The 19,481-nt window shown below is 47.7% G+C and overlaps 1 protein-coding gene and 1 pseudogene across 1 annotated transcript; both read right to left on the bottom strand.

Moving 5' to 3' along the window:
- Window positions 1-9,904: 9,904 nt before the first annotated feature.
- LOC112485541 lies at window positions 9,905-10,023 on the bottom strand (annotated as a pseudogene).
- A 713-nt stretch (window positions 10,024-10,736) lies between these two features.
- HS3ST1 (heparan sulfate-glucosamine 3-sulfotransferase 1) lies at window positions 10,737-12,111 on the bottom strand. The gene has a single exon (XM_006918990.1). The coding sequence runs from the start codon at window positions 11,996-11,998 to the stop codon at window positions 11,060-11,062; it is 939 nt and encodes a 312-aa protein (XP_006919052.1). The 5' UTR covers window positions 11,999-12,111; the 3' UTR covers window positions 10,737-11,059.
- Window positions 12,112-19,481: the final 7,370 nt, after the last annotated feature.

Raw genomic sequence — 19,481 nt, 5'->3', positions numbered from 1 at the left:
ACCGCAGAGCTGCCGTTGTCCCTCCTCGCTCTGTTGGCCGCTCTCTCAGGGCTTCCAGATGGAACTGTGGTCTCCGGTGACACCTCGGTCTCCTCCATGGGGCTGTGGGCTCCCCCGGAACCGGGGCCGTGTCCGAGCCACTTGCCTCCATTTTGCATGCCTCAGAGGCCTCGTGCGAGGTACTGAAAGAATGTCCAGAAGTGTGGACATTAGGATTGTGGGGTGCAGACCGAAGGACACGAACCATGAACATGGAGACAGGATAGAATGGTCTGGTGGGGGCGGGAAAGGAGCGAGTGCAGACCAGCCTGGACCATACTGGCCCATGTCTCAAACTGGCCCGAGTCTAAGAGCCAGACAGAAGCCCCGTGCTGCAAGAACTGAGTCCTAAAACCCGAGTGCTGTCCCCACCATCTCCGTGTGCAGCACAGCGCGTAACCTTCCAGAGGTCCCTGGGGATGACCGCAGGGCTTCGTCGAAGGGAGCCCACAAATCCTCCTTTTATCGAGTTTGCTTCACCTCGGGCTCTTCAAAGACCAGGGCTCCGTGTCTAGGGGCACAGCAGAGCTCTCCCTAGAGCCCTGGGGAAAGCCACATCATGGCCCCAGTGACACTGATGTGACGCCCACGCCCCCCGCTCCTGGAACCCACAGCCGCGCTACCTTGCATGGTAAAGAGGCTTTGCTGACGTGATTAAGGTAAGGGTTTTGAGATGGGGAGATTGGGCCGGGTCATCTGGCCGGGCCCGATGTCGTCACAAAGGCCCTCAGATACAAAGGGAAGAAAAAGAGGATGCGGTGATGCAGGACCACCCGCTCAGGAACGAGAACCGCCTCCAGAAGCCGGCAAAGCCAGCTCAGAGGACTTCCCTGGAACCTCCAGCAGGAACAGGTCCTAGCCAACATTTAATTTTGCTCGCTGAAGCTGATTTTGGACTTCTGAGTTCCCGAACCATAACATAATAAATTTGCCTTGTCCTAAGCCTTAATTTTGTGGTAACTTGTTATAGTGGTATTAGGAGACAAATACAAGTGACTTAATAAATCTTCTGGACTGACAGAAGCCCACCTGTAGGTGAAAAATCCACTTTGTGTACAAGGCAGACACTCCGGGTCCTTATTGTTATAAAAATGAGCCAAACTTGGACTGTGTATTGGCACCACAGTTGTTCACTTCTTTCCGGTAGGCTGAGACTCCTTAGCTCAACAGCCCACCGACTCCAAACTCAGATTTTACACATCTGGTTATTTTAAACGTAACCAGAACAAGCAGATTTTCAGCCATGTGGAGGCTGCTTGCGTTGTGTACCCCAGTAAGCCTCATCTCCAATAGTTAGCCATTGATGAGAGAGGGCCTTGTACTTACAAGTCCCCGAGCAGCTGGTGCCCTTTATCCCCTGACCCAGAGACTCCTGGCCATGGGACTGAGCGACATCCCCTTCGCAGTAAGCCCCTTGTGGGTTCCCCTCTCCCCCAGGAGTTCCCTTGCCCTCCTCCCCTCCTGGATGGTGGTCCCGTCACTCTAAGCCTCTGGAAGATCTCGTGCTATGCAGGCTCCATCTATCATGTTACTTAGCCCGAGTTCTGCCCAATAAAGCTTATCGTTGGTTTTTGCCTCTCATGGGCTTATCTTCTTCCTTGATCAGCCTTGTTAAAAAATAAAATTCAACCAAGTAAATTTGGATAGCTAATTGGCTTTATTAAGCGATCCATGAAAGGGGAACATCCCACCTAGCAAGGAGAAGGATGCTCAAAGGGGGCGTACAAAATGGAAGGTTTTTAGAGGGAGAAGGATGTGGCAGGGGAGTTATTAGCTAAAGAAAAGAAAGGATTATTTTTAGACCAGGCCATCTTTTCAGGGGCAAGGGAATGGCGAGGGTTTTATTTTGCACATTGCCTCTTCTGCCTTTGGAGGATGGAGAGGCCCCAGGTGGCAGATTATATTAGTGATACTTGACCAGAGCATTCCAGACTGGTTGATAAAGATTATATTTCTGGGAAAGGTTGAAACTGCAATTAAATCTGGTATTAAATCTAGGTTTGGTATAATGAGCTCTAGTCCACATGATGCCATTTGGGGGCCTCTGGTTTTCTCTTTAACAGTCTCGAATTTCTCAAACTCCCTATACTTAAAAGCTTATCTCAGGAGAAATTCCTTCTTGCTCAGGACTGCTTTTGGACCACTAAACTATTGTGGGAATCAAACTAGCCTTTAAGGTGTCAAATTCTCTCAATATAAAAATATACATGTTTGTACCATTAACTCAATGTACGAAGTTAAATATAGCCTTATTTCCAGTTATAGAACGCTTTCCCCAATTGATTTTGAGCGGGAAGTTGGTATATGAGACATAAGGCTACCTACTCGATCAGCGAGCCTATATGCCTGATGGATATAAACAAAACAAAACATGAGATTTTAAGACGCCCCTTCCTTAGTTTATTCTTTGGGTGGCTTTTAGTAAAGACTAAGTATTTCATCTGCTTTTGCTTAAGAAGGAGCTTGTCCTTTTCGCATTTCTTTCAAAGAGTTCGGCCAGCTGATGGGGAATTTTCATCACACAGAACTGACAGGGCCATGGGTTAATTTTCACCAGAAAGGACTGACTGATGATGCCTTTTCTCTGAGGTGATGTCGAACATGTCACAGGTTGACTGGGAACAGCATGATTTAGAGAGGCAATAAGGTGTTTCTCAGGATGGGAGAAATCGGAAACTGTATAATAGCGTAAATTATAACTGTAAATGATTTGTTTGGCTTGAAGCTAAGTCGCAAGTTAGGCACGCGAAAAGGGGGTGTAATTAGATCTGCCGCACACTCAGTATCATGTTTATTTTCCATCCATAAACTGATAAATAATGCGGCAATCGGATACCGGCATCGTCATGCGATGAGGACAGAGTCAGCAACTTTACAGAAGTCCTTCTGCATGTACTACAAACGTATCAGGGGCATGGTTGACCTGCTTGCAAGTAATATAGAGCCTACGATTAAATTTTTGTCCTTTTTGGATATAGATATAGATATAGATATAGATATAGATATGCATAAATATGTATAATGTATACAATGTATTTTTATTGTGGTAAAAATATGAAATTTCACATTTTAAACATTTTTAAGTGTGCAGTTTAGGAGCATTTGTTACCTTCAGAATGTTGTGCATTTGTCACCGCTGTCCTTGCCCGAGCAGAAACTTTGTGCCCTTTAAACAATAACTCTTCTTCGTCCTCTCCCCGTCCAGCCCTTGATCATCTCTCATTCACCTTTTGCCTCTATGATGTGCCCATTCTAGACATTCCATATAATCGGAATCATACATTTGTCCTTCTGTGGCTGGTTTATTTCAGTTAGCAAACTGTTTTCAAGACTCATTCCTGTTGTAGCATGCGTCAGAAAGTCAGCCCTTTTCCTAGATGAATAATACTTCCTTGTGGGGCCATATCACTGTTTTTACCGTCATCTGTTGATGGACACTTGAGTTGCTTCTACCTGTTGGTGATACTGAATAAGAATAAGATTGGATTTTAATAAATGGATGGGCATGGCTAAAGTGTCTCTTGAAGTCTAAAACTTTTTAAACTTTCTTTTTCAAAGTTGGCATACTCCCCGGGGGAAAAAATTAAGTAGAACATTGAACACGGGGAGAGGGGAGATGCCGAATTTTAAAGGAACAATTTTGGTAAAAATGAGAGGAATGACAGCTAATTGGAAAAGTCATTTTATGTCCTTGGAAAAAATTTAGGAGCCTTCTTTACCCAAACAGGTATACTTCCAAACGACTTAGCAGAAAAAAAATTTTTAATTTACCTTTAATCTGCATCTGTCATGTATAGAGAAGAAAGAAACAAACAGACCACCCAACCTTTTCTTCTTCATTATTCAAATATTTCAGGAAAACATAAAGACCTGTATTAACCAGATAATAGTCTCAAAAATTGTGTCTGTCTGTCAATGGCTTGGATTTATATGAATGTTTATGTTTAGAGGCAGAAAATTATCTCATTGGCTTTGAAAGTGTGGCCTTGGCCTTCGCAATGGGCAATGAGAGCTGAAGAGCTATTCTACAACCAACGGCGAGTCCTCTTATACACAGACCCTTTGGATGTATCCACAGAGCGTGTGTCAGAACAGGGACTGCGTGTGGATCGCATGCCTGTGTGCTCACGGACTTCAAGACGTACAAGAATTCCTTAAATAAAGTCTTAGCCCCCTTTCCCAGAGGTTAATCAAATGCATCCAGCGTTACCCACATTTGAAGCGACAATGTCAAGATTTAAAACCCAGTTTTCTTACTGGGAAGTAGATAAACACATACACAGAGGGGAAAAAGAAATGTAAATCACAGCTGAATTGGACACTTGAAGTGCAAATTAGAACTAGGTACAGTCTTTAATTGTGTGGAAAATGTAAATTGCTACTAAAGATAGACCTTCCAAATTACAGGAAGAGGGACTGGAATCTGCCACACAGTCTTTTTTGAATACCGTACACGGCTTTTAATATGCAGTGTTCGATGTCTCAGCAACATTCCTTCAGGTCTGACAAATTATCTAAAAGGTCTTGCAGCTCTGGCAGAGTGAGTGCCCGCAGAAGACAAAAGGTTTCCGAACTGACCCCAGCCTGCTGTTTTTTCGAAGTATATCTTTTTCCGATACGGTTCGGTTGGGCTATAACACAATGCAATGAAAATGACGCAGTGTACATGCCTGCACTCTATGCACGGGGTAAAAGGTTTATGCAAAGTCAATCACCATCACATATGATTAAATGATTGGATTGAAAAGAGTCAAATGCTTTAGGCCAAAGTAGTTGAAATTATATAGCAGGCCCAAGAGCTTATAGTATTGATAGCTTACATTAGACCGATGATTCATGGAAACTTACGCCTATATTACTTTCTCTTTTGAGTGTGACCAAAGATCCATTAGGTAGGTATTCTGTCCATTTTGTTGTCAAGGGACACCCGAGTATGGTAGCTAGTCCCCAGGGAGGGCCTCCCCTCCCCGGTGAACCACACCTCCTATTATTCGGCTCCTTGTGTGGTCCCTTTTCTGCACCGAATCTGGGGTGGCCATTTTGAAACAACAAAATGTGGCTGTAGTTTCTCTATGTGACACTTGCAGCTTCCACTTTAGTCTTCCAGAGCACTCACCCTGAGGAAAGCCAGCTACCAGGGTCGGACTCCAAGTGTGCCATGCTATGAGGAAGTCCAAGTTGGCCACCAGGACAGAAGAGGATAATGCTGCCTCGGTAGCACCCAAGCATTTCCGTCATTCTAACTGAGGCATCGAAGATGTAATTAAAGAAGCCATCTTGGACACCCAACCCAGTCCTGCCTTCGGACCACTGAGCTTCCAGCTACGACCAGCTGGATACCCCAGCGAGGCCTGCCCAGCTGTTCTCACGGAGCTACGAGAGAGAACGGATTGTTGCCTTACGCCACTGCGTTTTGGGGGTAGTCTGTTACACAGCCATCAGTAACTGGAACACCAGGTCTACCTAGCTATCATTGCTTAAACACTAGTAAATGAAGACTATCACTTTAATCGGTTACGACCTTCTGCTACACACGAAGAACAATGTGAGCCACTAGTTTCTATCTGGGAGCACACTGTCTGGTAGGGAGCGAGGCACGTGATCAGGCAACACATTTACAGGCGGAAGGCCTTCAGAAGTGAGTTCTGAGTTCTCGTCTTGAGTCTGCTATTAACTACGTGAGCATGAGCAGTGACTTCCGCCTCCAGCCCTCACTTCCTCTTCCGTGAAATGAGAAGATTGGCTGAAATAACTTCTAAAAGCCCTTCTAACTCTGTCGACTCATAGATATCAACTGATTTTTGTTCCTTGGACTGTTGGACGAGTTATCAAAAAAAAGTTGTAATTTATTTTTAATACACACACACACACACACACACACACATTCACGTGGTGGAAAAAAAATCTTGAACTATGGAAACCCAAATGTTGACAGTGATTATCTCTGAACAATCTTACTTGTAGGGTCTGGTTGTCATGTGATGAATATATATTCTTTGGGTAGCAAAAGGCCATGCATTTTGTTTGTTCGTTTTCAAGAGAGAGGACAAAAAGTGAGCATAAGCTGAGATGAATGGTCGGAAAGCAGGCTTGTCTTTGTATTTGTTATCTATATGCAATAAATTAGTACAAACTTAGCAGCTTAAAGCAACATCTATTATCTCAGTTTCCACGAGACAGGGGTCCAGGCGGGCCCTAGCTTTGCTATAGTCTCGCTGGCCAGCGATCGAGGTTTCAGCTGGACTGCTTTCTCACCCGGAGCTTCGAGGCCTCTTCCAAGCTCTCAGATTGTTGGTAAAATTGAGTTCTTTGCAACCGTAAGGCAGCTTTGAAGAAGGGGCTTTGTTTCCTTGGCAGATGTTGGCCGGGTGGGCACTCTCGGCACCACCGGCCACTGCAGTCCCCTGCTACGTCATCCCCTCTTAGGCCTCTCACAACCCGGTGAGTGACGTCGATGTCAGTGGGGAAGTCTCTCTCCAGGCTGCCGAGTTAGACTCTTATCCATATTATACAGTTGACCCTTGAAGGACATGGGTTTGAACTCCTTGGTCCACTTATCTGGGGATTTTTTTTTTAAAATATGCTATAAGTGTGTTTCCTCTTCCTTATGATTTTCTCAATAACATTTTCTTTCCTCTAGTTTACTGTACTATATATAAGAATACAATATATATCATACACATAACATATGGAACGCGTGTTAATCGACTGTTGATGCTGTTGTGAAGGTTTTGAGTCAATAGCAGGCTGTTAGGAGTTGTTTTGGGGGTTAAGCTCCATCTTAAGGAAAAGCAGATGAAACACCTAAGTCTTTACTAAGTTTCTGCCTCTATAAAATTAGTACTGTGCCATTTCCTATTTAGAATTGTCATGCGGATTAGAAGCAACATATTTAAAATACCAAACACATATCTGGCGTGCAATAAATGATAGCGATTTTTATGTGACAGACACACCTGCACGAGAGACAGAGACACGCGGGTGCCTGCTAAGTAAGTTTCCACAGCTTGGAAAACAGATGTCAAGGTCACGAGGGCCTGACGCAGAGTGAGTTCTCAGTGTGTACAACGCGTTTGCACGTCCAGTGGACAAGTCCCTTGCCTTCACGTTCCCTACCTCTTTTCTCCGCCCCATCATCACTGTCTGACCCCTTGAGCTGTCCTTGTCCAGAAGGCCCTGCTTTGGTCACATCCATTGCCCTCCATGCCCTGGCTCCAGAGCGCGTCCCCCAGGAAGACTTAAGAGTCCTTGGGGCCCATAAGTTAAGTGACCTGGGTCATAGCTCTGCTGTGAGACCTTTGGGAAGAATCTTTACCTCGTACTACTCCTGACTCATGACGTTAGGAATGGCCTGTCCTCTCTCGTCTTCAGTTCAGAGTCCTCAATGCCAGCGTGCCTCATCTCCAGGACAACTACCTCTCCAGTGTGAGTGGTCGTCCCCTCTTTCTTCGAAAGCAACGAGGGCAGGCCCATTTCTTATACCTCAGTTTCCCCATCTCTGTAATGGGGCTAGTTGGTTCCTCCCAGGGATGTTTCTGAATTAAATGAGAACACACGACACTGGCCAGTTCACACACAGTTAAATGTCATTTTTTCTGCCTTCCTAGCCTGTGTTTCTAATTTAAACCCAGAATAGTTAATAACTCTTAGTTTCTGTTGCATTTTCTTTTATATCGAGGGCTTAATAAGATGCTAAGCACAGCACAGGGGCTAAAAAGAAAAAATAAAATTTTAATACTATCGAACACTTGGCCGCGATCTCTGGTTCCACCTTGGGCACTGGTCTCTTCTGCCTTGCTTCTTTCTCCCTTAAGTCTCCCAGGAGAGGAAGAGAAGTCACCCTGTGCTCAGAGGTGCATCGTCATTTTCACCGAACTAGCAAATTTTCAGGCTGTGAGCTTGATACCCAGCGTTAGCAGAGTTTCGGCATTCTCTGATTCCTGAAGGGAGGTGGGGGGCACGATCTGTCCTGACTCAGAAGCATCAAGTGCAACGACTACTCCAAATACGATAGCTGAGGCTGTGCTCAGCTGCTCTCAGCCGCCTCTCTGAAGGCCCCCACCTAGAGGCCCTGCCTGCCCTGGGCCTGGGCGGGTTTGGGCAGGAACCTCCCTCCCTCCAGCTGGCATCAGAATTGGTATTGGGTGTGTTTGGGGAGGGCCCAGGTGCCCATCTGGCGCTTGAGTCATGGCATTTGGGTCCCTAGGAAGGTGGCACAGGTCAACTACGGGGCATCCTCTGAACGTGACAATGATCAGATGAGATGTAAGGGCCTGGGCTAGGCCTAGAGTGATGGCTTCTTACTCTTCATACCCTCTGAATGGCTGGCTAGTGTAGAACCATAAATTAGTAAGTGGACATAGCCACTCGGACCCCAATCCGTGATCCACGGTAGACCTCCATGAACTCGTTCTTAGCCAAGACGCTGTATCCTAAAACCAGCAGCTGTTACATGTGCACTCAATGATGCTACCCCCACCTACCATCAGCTGTGCCAGCCCCAGCAGCCACGTCACGTCCCTAGTGTCTGGTCCTACCCCTTCCTTCCTTCGTTCCCACCCACCACCTCTTGCCCCCACGGTCCACGCCCCAAGCAAACCATCCCCATGAGGGCACAGGCAAAGGCGTCTTCTTGGGAGTCAGAAAACTCACACTGGCCTCTCTACTCAGTCATCAGCTATCAGGCAGCCTCGGAAATCCAATTTAACCTCTCTTGGCCTCTCGTTCTTTCCTCAGCTCTTAAATGGGGCTGAGAAAAAGCAAGACCCAGCGCCGTGCTGCAGACGGGGGCAGATGGAGGTGCTCTGCAGACTGCAACGCATCACGTCCGGGGGACGCCTGATGCGAGGGCTTCTGCCATGCCCTCCGAGGAGCTGGTCGTTAGTGACAACCTTAACGAGCTCTGTGGAGGGAGGCACCTCTTGGCGGTCCACCAAGGGCCTGGGGTGGGTCTGGGGCCGCGCTAGGGGCAGGCTGTGCTGCAGCTGCTGGAACAGAATCCAGATGACTCACTTCCCTGATAGCGCTGCTGAGGAGAATGCAGGCTCGTTCCTGCCCCTTTCCTCCAGCTCAGGCACACCCCCTGGGCTGAAAGGCTTTGGGCACCAGGTCAGGAATCTGGCAGGTTAAGTAGAGGAGAGCTGTCTCTGAGTCTGGGCCTTTTCTTTGAATTCAGAAGGAGGTGGGTGGAAACTAAACCAAGCCAAACCAAACCAAACCAAACCAAATCGAAAACCGTGCTTTAGCTCTACATGGACTCCAAGCCCTGGCTTATAGTCAATGTGAACTTGACCGAGTTCCTTATCTTCCTCGTGCCTATTTCCTCCTCTTCGAATCTGCCATAATTCCTACGTCCTCAGGTTGCTTGGGGGAAAACGTCAATGAGTTCTTGTATGCACAAGATGATCAATAATGTCCATTCCACAACTCTGCCTTAAGTAGAAACTGTGTGAGGAAATGGCTTTATTTTGCTTGCTCGTATTTTTCATTTTACTGTAATGAATGTTTTGATTTCATGAGAAAAAAAATCCAATTTATTTAATCCTTGAAAGGCTGAAGGGAGGAAGACCGTGCAGGATAACTGAGGCTCCTTAGCCACGCAGCTGCTCACAGGCCCAAGGGGAACCGAAATTGCCTCTGGCGTCTCGGTGCAGGTGTTAAAGGGTCCTCAGTCCTTAGCTCTGTGATTTGTGCTTTTCTCTTTCTGACTTGAACCCTTGGGAGTTTAAATTTGCATCTTCCGTCAGGACTCAAAATTCAGAGCTGATCAGATCTGTGTTTTTTTTTTTTTTTTTTAGGTGAGGCAACCCTTGGTTGACCTCACAGATTGCCAGGACCTTGTCAGCTTACAAGCCCTTATTTTGTACGCCTACAGCACCTGGTCTTCTGAGGTGGTCTCCCATCCAAGTACTAACCAGGCCCGACGCTGCTTAGCTTCCGAGATCAGACGGGATCGGGCTTATTCGGGGTGCCATAGCCGTAGACCAGAGTTGGTTTTTAAACAGATACATATCTATGTCTCGAAGCAGATGGAATATATGTCTATAAATGCAGAGTGAGCGCTTTCAGAAAATAGACCCTAACCTAAGTAAAGGCTACCCCGTTAGTCAGCTTTTCACAGACTCTACAAGACAGAGACACACATAGATTTTGCAATTTCTCTGTTCTATTCCAAGTGGCTTTGCAGAGACCCATGGCCATCTGGGGTAAAGTACCCAGTCCCAAGGTCATTGTGAAGGCCGATGCTTTAATCCCCTTTATTGTAGGATTTTCCACCTTTATTGTACGTTTTGCCTATTGCTGAGATCAGAAATATATGCAAGCACTGTCTGAGGCAAAGATGCATCACAGGCAGCCTCTTGCTGGTTATTAACTACTTCCTCAGTCTTGATATTGCTTTGTCCGCTTTGAGTTTACACGGGGTTAAAATCCACACCCAGGCAGCGGTTGAAGGCAGGAGTGGGTGAAACTGCCTCTTCCAAGAATAATAGGGGATCTCAGTGAAGATAAACCTTACCATGCAAGTAAAAAAAATCTGGTGACTACAGCAAGACATTAAAAATTAAAAAGAGCAACGGAGAAAGGAGTGGGGAGAGATGAAAATAATAGCCATGGAAAACTTTTTTTTTTTTCTTTTTTAAGTAACAAAGGAATACGGATTCTCTGATGAGTGCAACACAGACAGCTATTCTGAGTCAGGGGCAAGTTAATTATATTCAAAAAAGATAGCGTCTCCAGAATTTTTTTTTTTTTTTTGCAGTGAAATCTTTTAGTGCCTTCATAGAGAGACATATTACACAATGTTAACAACCATGAAAAACAATACAAAATGCCCTCAATTTAACAAGTAGAAAAATATAACTAGTATATATGGCAATTGTGAATCTAATACTGTACAGAAGTAATTTATGGAGTTTACAAATAAATTATAGCTTAAATGCCCTTTTAAAATTCTTTCCCCTCCCCCAGACGTACAGCAGAACTTACAGTAGGAAAGGTTCCGAGCCTAGCTTATTGCAAATCAGTGCCAGTCAAATGTTCTGCCGACGAGCTCGAAGAATTTCTTATTGGGCTCGTGAAAATATTCGTGCAGTTTATTGAGCAGTTTGGGGTCGACCTGGGGGTGCGCCCGGCCTTTGGACTCGTGTAAGCAGCGGTCCCTGCCGCCGTCCCGCAGGCAGTAAAAGCCCTTGGTTTTGTTAAAGTAGAAGTTCGAGGCGTTGATCTGCGGCGACAGCTTCAGGAACCTCTCGACCTTCTGGATCTCGGGGAAGGGGTCCCTGATGAGGCGGTCGCCATCGACGACGTGGATGCGGCGCAGCGGGAAGAAGCGCAGCCAGTGGCGCAGGTGCACGTGGTAGAGGCTGCGGTTGAGCGCCTTGTAGTCCGCGTCCAGACGGCCGTCCGACCGCAGCAGCAGCTGCTCGATGGGCGGGTAGGGCTTGCGCTTCTGCCGGTGGTTGTACAGCACCTGCGTGTAGTCGGACAGCACGCGCTCCGACGGGTCCCGCAGGATGAGCAGCAGCCGGATGCCCGGGTCCATGCTGTGGACCCGCTCAGGCACTTTGGGCGACGTGAAGTACGCGGGGGTCTTCTCCACCGTGAGCTGGTGCGGGGCGGACACGGGCATCTGGCGGAGGTACCAGCCCAGGCCCTGGCTGTAGTGCTCCTCCCAGTCGAAGAAGTGCACCTCGTTCTCGGCGGCCGCCACGTCGGGATGCAGGCTGAGCATCTCCAGCAGCGCGCGCGTGCCGCCCTTGCGCACGCCGATGATGATGGTCTGAGGCAGCTGCTGCGCGGAGCCGTTGGCCGCCGCGCCATTGGGGCCCTCGTCTCGGAGTGGGGCCGCCTTCCGCCCCAGCTCCTGCTGGTCCTGCTCGGCCCTCGGCGGGGAGGGGCGCGAAGGCACGAGCTGGAGCTGGGCCACCAGCAGCACCGCGCCCAGGAGCAGCGCGGCCATGCCGGACACCTGCACACCACGGTGGCTTCACTGGGCCGGACGTCGCTGGGTCATGAAGCGCTGCGACTGGAAATGCCTCCTGATCAGTGACACATGGGTGTCGCGGGCCACCAATTACTAGGAAACGAAGAGAGGAGAGCATTAACCCCAAATGCGTACAGGCTGGATGGAGCCGACAGCTCCGCAGTCTTGGGCAAAGCTACACCTTCCTGGGGCTCCCGCAGTTTCTCGATCCTATAAAAGTTTCTGTGCAGGGCCAGATAGCGATGTTTTAGGCTTTGCTGGACATACAGTCTCTATGGCAACTCCAACTATGCTGTTTTGCTAGAAAGGAAAGCAGCCATAGACACTACATAAAGGAATGGGTGTGGTCGTGTCTCAATAAGACTTTATTTGCGGGCGCAGTAATCTGACTTTTGTATAATGTTCGCGCATCATTAAATATTACTCTCTTCTCTTCTCAACAATGTATACGGTTAGGTCTCTGCACAAAAACAGCGATTTGGCCCTGCAGCCACAGTTTACCAAACTACTATACTGGAAAGGGTTGCAAAGGTCTTTGGGACCTCAGCGAAGATCCGGAAATACCTACCGCTGCCAGCCCCGGGCAGAGGGGCCAGCGAACCTATATGGCAGGCTGCCTGTTTAGTGCCAGTTCTTCACCCCTCCTGCACCCCCCCATCCCCGAGCCTCCCCCCTATCCGTTCTTGCCATGGTTGCATTGTGGGGGAGCACGCTTACCGACAATTGGAGTTGGGTTTGGACAATGATGTGTGGGCAGAAATGACCACGCACCAGTCCCCAGCCTAGGCATTAAGAGGCCCGGTGTGTTTCTACCTGCCCTCCTGCCATCACCAGGAAAAGAATGTGCCCTGGCCGGCCTCTGGTCCCGGAAGGAAGATGTGACAGGTTGTGGCAGAGACACCCCGCAGCTCCACCGAGTGGGCACGGCCATCCCGGCTCAGGAGTGAGAATGCATCCGCGTGGTTTGCAGCCCTCGGGGTTCGGGGTGTTTTGTATTGCAGCATGAATTTGGGAAAGGTTAACGGATGCAACCTGACTACAGCCATCGGCACGATGTATGTTCTGATTATCGTTTAGGAGGGGCACAGAGAGGCGATATGTTCATTTGTTGTGCCTGAAACAATTGGGATGGCTTCACAGAAGAGGGTGTGTTTGAAGCATGGCTAGAGGGATAAACAGCTGAGGTTACTAGAAAGAACGAGGCTTCATGCGCGCAGAGCCTACTATTTGTAAAGTGGTCTTACAGTCTGCTCAGCTGACTGCCACGGTAGCCCCACAGTGTCAGGCAGGAAGGCAGGACAGTCACAAATGAAAGTCTTACCCAAGGACACGAAAAAGATCAGTCCACTGCAAAAGTTGGAGCCTAAATTCAAAACCCTAAACTCGGGGCTCTCTTTACAAAAGCTGCCTCCTTTCTCTCCTCTTTACCCATCTGAGATTTATCATATTTAGGCATTAAAGTCCCTTAAGGGCACAGGCCATGCTGGCCAAGGTGGCATGGGGTTCTCAGAGACAGATGGGTCACGGTCCACATTTTCAGGGAGCTGACAGACAACAATCTGTGTTTGATCCTCTCCCAGAGGAGGAGATTGGAATCTGTCTTTTAAAGGAATCCCTATCTAAACACAGTTAGTGATGGGTTAGACACAGGCTTGGGGATTGTGGGATTTACAGAGCCAATAAAAATGTTCTCTATCGAGAAGGCCCACCATCTTTTTTATGCCAGGTTTAAAATTCATTTGTCCAGGATGTATAAAAAGAGAACCACAACTGGGCTTCTATTTGTATGATCAAACCAAGAGATGCACCTCCCTCGGGTATCAATGATATGAGTCGTTTGGAAAAATGTATATTAAAGAACAAGCAATTAAATAGCTAGAAACCTTTAGAGAATTGCAGAATGCTGGAGAAGGGACTTGCAAGATCAGCTGACACCGTCGTTTAGGGAAAAAAATAAAGAAGAAATGTTTAAGGAGCAGTGGCCAAAAAATATGTGGTTCAAGGTCGGTTCTCCTGATTGGATGAGCTCGATTTAATGGGCCATTTGCTTCAGTCAATTGAACATTTCAGTATGTCTCAGGCAAATTTCCCAATTGCCCATGTGAGTGGACCAAATGGACCAACTCTGCTTGCCTTTCACACGTGTGTGTCTGTGCACGTATACATGTACGCTTGTAGGGTTTGTACATATGTGTGTGTGTGCGCGTGTGCAGGTGAGTGAACTGAGAGACAGACCAGCTACTCCACACTATATCCTACTTCCTTTGCGGACTGTCCCCACCTTATAGCTCTGTATTCAGACTCAAGAAAGCAACTATAGGTCCCAATCGTTCCACAGCCAAGTGACAGTCAGAAGCCAGATCCGGAGGCCACGTATTCTTCCCACTCTATTCTGAGGCCTCCTGCTGAGCACAGTGCTCATCTGAGATCTTTTTCCTAAAGGGGAATTACCAGCAGTCAGCAGAGAGAAGAAACTAAATATAATTTGTCCTTTCCAAAAAATTTAAAAAATAAACTGGGCAGTTAGCAGTTTAAAAGCTCCTCATTTCTACTTTAAAACTTTCTAAAAATGTATTTACTTACTCTAAGTCTGCTACATTCCAAAAATATTTGAGATATATGGGAAAAAAAAAAGCTTAGCTAAAGTCTCATACACATACATGCTATATATACATATATTTAAAGAGAAAGAGAGAGAGACAGAGAGAGAGGCAAGTATATGTATGAGCTACATATATAAAGACAGGGCTACATGTATAGCGCGTGCATGTATGAAACTTATTATTATCATTTACCGATGAGGAAACTTTAGCTAAGTCCTATATGTATACACATGCACATATACATATATTTAGGTATACATATGTCACACACACACAGTGGCCTCTGAGAGCCAGCTTCTTCCTGTGGTGTTTGATAATTTGAATTTCCCAAGGGCGCAGCCAGAATTTCTGGGCTTCTCAATAACACTCTCAGAAAAGAAAAGCTCGGGTGAATCTGTAAGTCAGCACATCTGGGTCACGTTGATTTGACGATGGGATTAGAACATCCGAGTGAAAGAGAGCCAGCGAGTAAGGAGGCCTCGAGATGCCCAAGGTCACACAGAGAACCCAGGCGAAGACCAGGGCTCCTGAGTTCCACTCCGTGTTCTGTCTGCTGGTGCTGCTGTCTCCTTGCCATGTGGTCTTAACGTAAACTAATGGCAATATTTTAGGGCTCCTGAAGAAGAAAGGCCCATGGACGTGGTTCCATAGTGTAGCGGTTAGCGCGTCTGCTTTACACGCAGAAGGTCTTGGGTTCACGCCCCAGTGGAGTCACGGTCCATGGTCTATGGCCATGCCACCCTGAACAGGTGTGATGTCTGATCGTGGAAGCTCAGCAGGGTTGGACCTGGTTAGTACTTAGATGGGAGACCACCTAAGAAGACCAGGTGCTGTAGGCGTAAATAATAATAATAATAAATTTTAAAAGAAGAGGAAGAAAGACCCTCCCCCCCCAATCTAGTAGCAGTGACAACGCCCTGGCCACCAACTCCAGAATCAGCTGACATACAGCATACCTACAACAAAGGGTCGGCCTCAGTCATCTGTTCCATTTGGCGGAAGAGTCAAGGGGAATGATGCGGGCTGCGGCATCAAGAACCCCGTCCCTAGTTTTAACTTCAATCAAAGTGACATTATCTCTCCCAGCCTCAGTTCCGTCGTCTGAAAAACGGTAATAATCCCACCCACCTCAAATGGATGCTTTGAGGCCGAAATGACGGAATGTGTATCGATAAGCACGAGACAATGGAAATACAACGGAAGCCAACAACGCAAGCCACGTACGCCCTTTTTTTACTTATCGAATGCACGAGACAATGGAAATACAACGGAAGCCAACAACACAAGTACGCCCTTTTTTTACTTATCGAACGAATATTTACTGAATTTATGCTACAGAGCTAACATTTCAGCTAAATCACGAGACGAATCTCGCTTTTAGCAACGCTTACTCCGCTCCACAGCGCCACAGTGCCTTCCACGTAGTACCCCGGCAGCCGATGAGTCGTATAAACACGTGGAACACACAGTTTTACTACGTTCTCAGAGAAAACTCACATCTTCACAGGCAATCGGAAGATGCTCGCCAAGTTAAGTACCAGTACCTTCTCTCAAAGGTGGTAGTAACCGTTTTTTCTTTATATGTCTCTGGCACTTAGTCAAATCCTGCCCTATGACAAATCATGTATTGTTATTATTATACTTTCTTATAAATGTTAAAATGACACACATATGCACTTTGAAATTTTCCAGGAGCCACACACACACACACACAAAAAAATTACATAACTCAATATATCCAAAATGTTATCATTCCAACAGGCAAACCACCGTATATGATTAAAGAGATGTTTTGCATTTTTTGGTAAAGTCTTCAAACTCCAGTATGTACCCTTACAGTGCATCTCAAGGCCACGTGTGGCGGTAACAACCGAGGACAGCACAGAGATACAGAGCACTGAGCAAGGTTCAGTCCTTAACCTGGCGCCCTTGGAGTGTGGAAACTGCGCCCTTACAAGCAAGAACCCCCCACTCCTCCTCACAGATCAGGAGCTTTCTGAATAGGAAAAGGGCCCGGCGGGCAAGTCTGAACTTGGAGGCAGCACAAAGACAAATCCACGATTCTCTCCCCCAGGGGTGAAGCAGGTAACACTGAACGCACGGAACCTTCTGGCTGTCTGGAGCCCTGAGCTGGCAAGGGCACGGACACCGAGCTCGACAGCTCTGGGAGCCCAGGCCACGTTCTCGCCAAAAGCATTGCCGGCAGCCGCCATCTGTGGCATGTGCTTGCTACAGAGCAGAGACTAGGCCGGTGACTTTGCACGTGGGACCCTAGGGATGCTCCCTGCAAGTCCTCGCGGGAACGGATATCATTACAAGAAAGTGAGGCTTAAGAGAAACCAAGTTGTTTGTCCCAGAAAGTTCCAGGCAGAACTAGGATTCAAGTGCAGTTTGGGTGGGCAAAGCCTGCTGCCCCCTTCCCGTCTCGACAATGCCGGTTAGGGTGCCACTAACTAGTGGACTCCTCACTGTGAGCCTCTGTCCCCCTGAACCTTCATGCCTGGCGCTGATTCTCCAGTGAGGAGCAGGATGTCCTGGAAGGCCCTCGACTTGCTCAGATGAGCCAACCGAACTCTCTCCTTCCCTTTGCGGCTGGGTTCAGAGGCCCCGAAGGCAGATCCAGCCCCTCTCCGTTTCCTCGCTTTCCCGGGGAAGGCTGATTTCTTCGTTCCGCAGTGAGGGATAAACAAGCCCTGAGTTCTGAGAACTCAAAAGACCAGCGTCTTCCCCTTCAGCCACGTGAGGCTCCCTCGGGCCCCACCATGAAGATGGTGACCATGAGCCAGGCCTGGGGAACACAAGGGACGGGCCACGGAGTTTTCCAGGCGGAGGCTCCTTTGCACTGGAAATTAAATCCAAACTCCTTTCCTAGAATGGGGCCTGCCCGCCCCTCCAGCCCCAGTGGGCTCCTTGGAACCACCGCCCAGTCTCGTTGATCTTTCTGTTCCTTTGGACACACCAGGCTCCGCCCACTCAGGGCAGTCCCTCCTCCCTCCCTCTGTCCTGGGCCCCGGCTTTGTAGGCTCTTTCATGTCATTCAGATTTTCTTTCATCTGCACCAGGAGCCCCACCCTCTCTTTTAATCACTGTCTGTACCTTCTTCATATACTATTTGAAATTATATTTGCTTGTTTACCATCTGCCTCTTCACTGACAATGTCATTTCAGAGTCTCTTCGTCAGTGTCCTGTCTCTCTTTGCTGCACCACGCAGGGCCTGGCATGATTTATGGCACAAAGTAGGCTCTAGAGATCCCACTGGCTGAACGGACATGTCCACTGTCGTTGGGAATTAGGCAAATGGCTGAACGAACTAAGAAAGACTCTTCATTCAATAGGAAGAGAAACTCAACAGTTGGCTTATCTGTGAAAGAGACTGTCACAAAAGGTAGTAAGTTTTTCATCCCTGGAGAGGTGAGCAGAAACCAGATGTTGAAAGGGGGCTCAAAATTCCTCGCGGTCATAGGGCAAGGTCACCCGAGAGTCTAGAAAATATCTTAATTAAAAAAGGAGGGGAAGCAGTGAAATAACCCTTCGAAAATATTTTAATTTTCTCCGTAAGTCTTCTCATTACACGATTCACATCGTGACCTAGATTTCAAATGTAATTAATGACAGTCGATTCTCCAATCCCACCACTGGAACAGACTCACGGATAAAATAACTACGGTATTTCACAAGAGAGAAATTGAGGGCGTCCGGCACCGTGGTTCCTGTGATCCGTCTGCCGAATACCTTCCCGGCCCTTCGACGCAAGACAGCGGCACCGCTGGCTGAGCAGAACACCGGGCCATGGGGCCTCGATGGGACGCAACGAAAAGGGTGGAAAGGAAGAGGCTAACAGAGTGTGCTGTGCCGGGCAGTGAGCGCTCGTGTATAAATTATCCCCTCTGATACTTGTACAATACGAAGAGGGGTATATATATAAATGGAGAGAGAGAGAGAAAAAAATTAAAAGGTAATATGCAGTAGTGAAAACGCAAAGAAGCTTTTGCAATTTCACGGGGCCAGGACAGAACTCGTAGCTAGCTGACCTCAGACGAGCTTCTTACCTGTCTGGGACTTCATGTGTCTTTCTGAAAAATGGGCTGAAACCTACTTCCTGTGGATGCCTTCACAGTGAAATAAGACGATCCATGCCAGATATACCGTGCAGTGCCTGGCACACAGTAGCCATTCGACAAATGATGATGGCCTGCCTTTCTCCCCATGACAAATACGGAGAGATGCTATTTGGGTTGGATAGCCTTCTCAAGGTCATAGATCCAGGAAGTGTGAAGATCAAAATTCTGCAGGCAATCTCTAAAGCGTGCTGTGCTTCCCCTTTGATGGGTGGCGTGTCCCCTTGGGGCAGGGGGTGCTCTGCGGGCAGAGGGCGGGCTCAAGCGAGAGCAGTGAGCTGGCGGGAAGCGTGAGGGACAAGACCTGCTTCTCTCCCGCTTGCCCAGGATAGTGAGCGATTTTATTTTCTAGAATGTCCTGAAACCTGTGTAAAGACTGTTTGAACAACACAACTGTCATTTCTGTATCCAACCGAACTTCTGAGAGATCCACAGTAGGAGATCATCTGTCCATCTTTAGGACTCGAAGACGTCTTCACTTCCATCTTCGCGTGACTACACAAGACCGCTTCGCAGTGGTGTCCCCTTTCTCCCCTGGCAGGTCATCTTGGAGACCAAGGAAGAGGAAACAGGTTCAGCTTGAGCCTGTCGGTCTACGAGAAGAGAGCGCTATCTCCAGACCCGCATAAATATTTATTTTCTTGAAATTGCCTACACATGATACCCTTCGACAAATGTCGACATTCGCTTTTGTTTGGATTTCCTTATGGTAATCGCCATGGGTTAGAAGGGGGTGG

This window comes from Pteropus alecto, unplaced genomic scaffold, assembly GCF_000325575.1.
Source record: "Pteropus alecto unplaced genomic scaffold, ASM32557v1 scaffold5, whole genome shotgun sequence".
NCBI classification, from domain to species: domain Eukaryota; kingdom Metazoa; phylum Chordata; class Mammalia; order Chiroptera; family Pteropodidae; genus Pteropus; species Pteropus alecto.
Note: the sequence above shows the minus strand (reverse complement) of the source record. Positions and strands in the feature narration are given on the sequence as shown.

Coding starts and splice junctions, on each gene's coding strand:
- HS3ST1 (XM_006918990.1), bottom strand. CDS start 11,998: ATGGCCGCGCTGCTCCTGGGCGCGGTGCTGCTGGTGGCCCAGCTCCAG.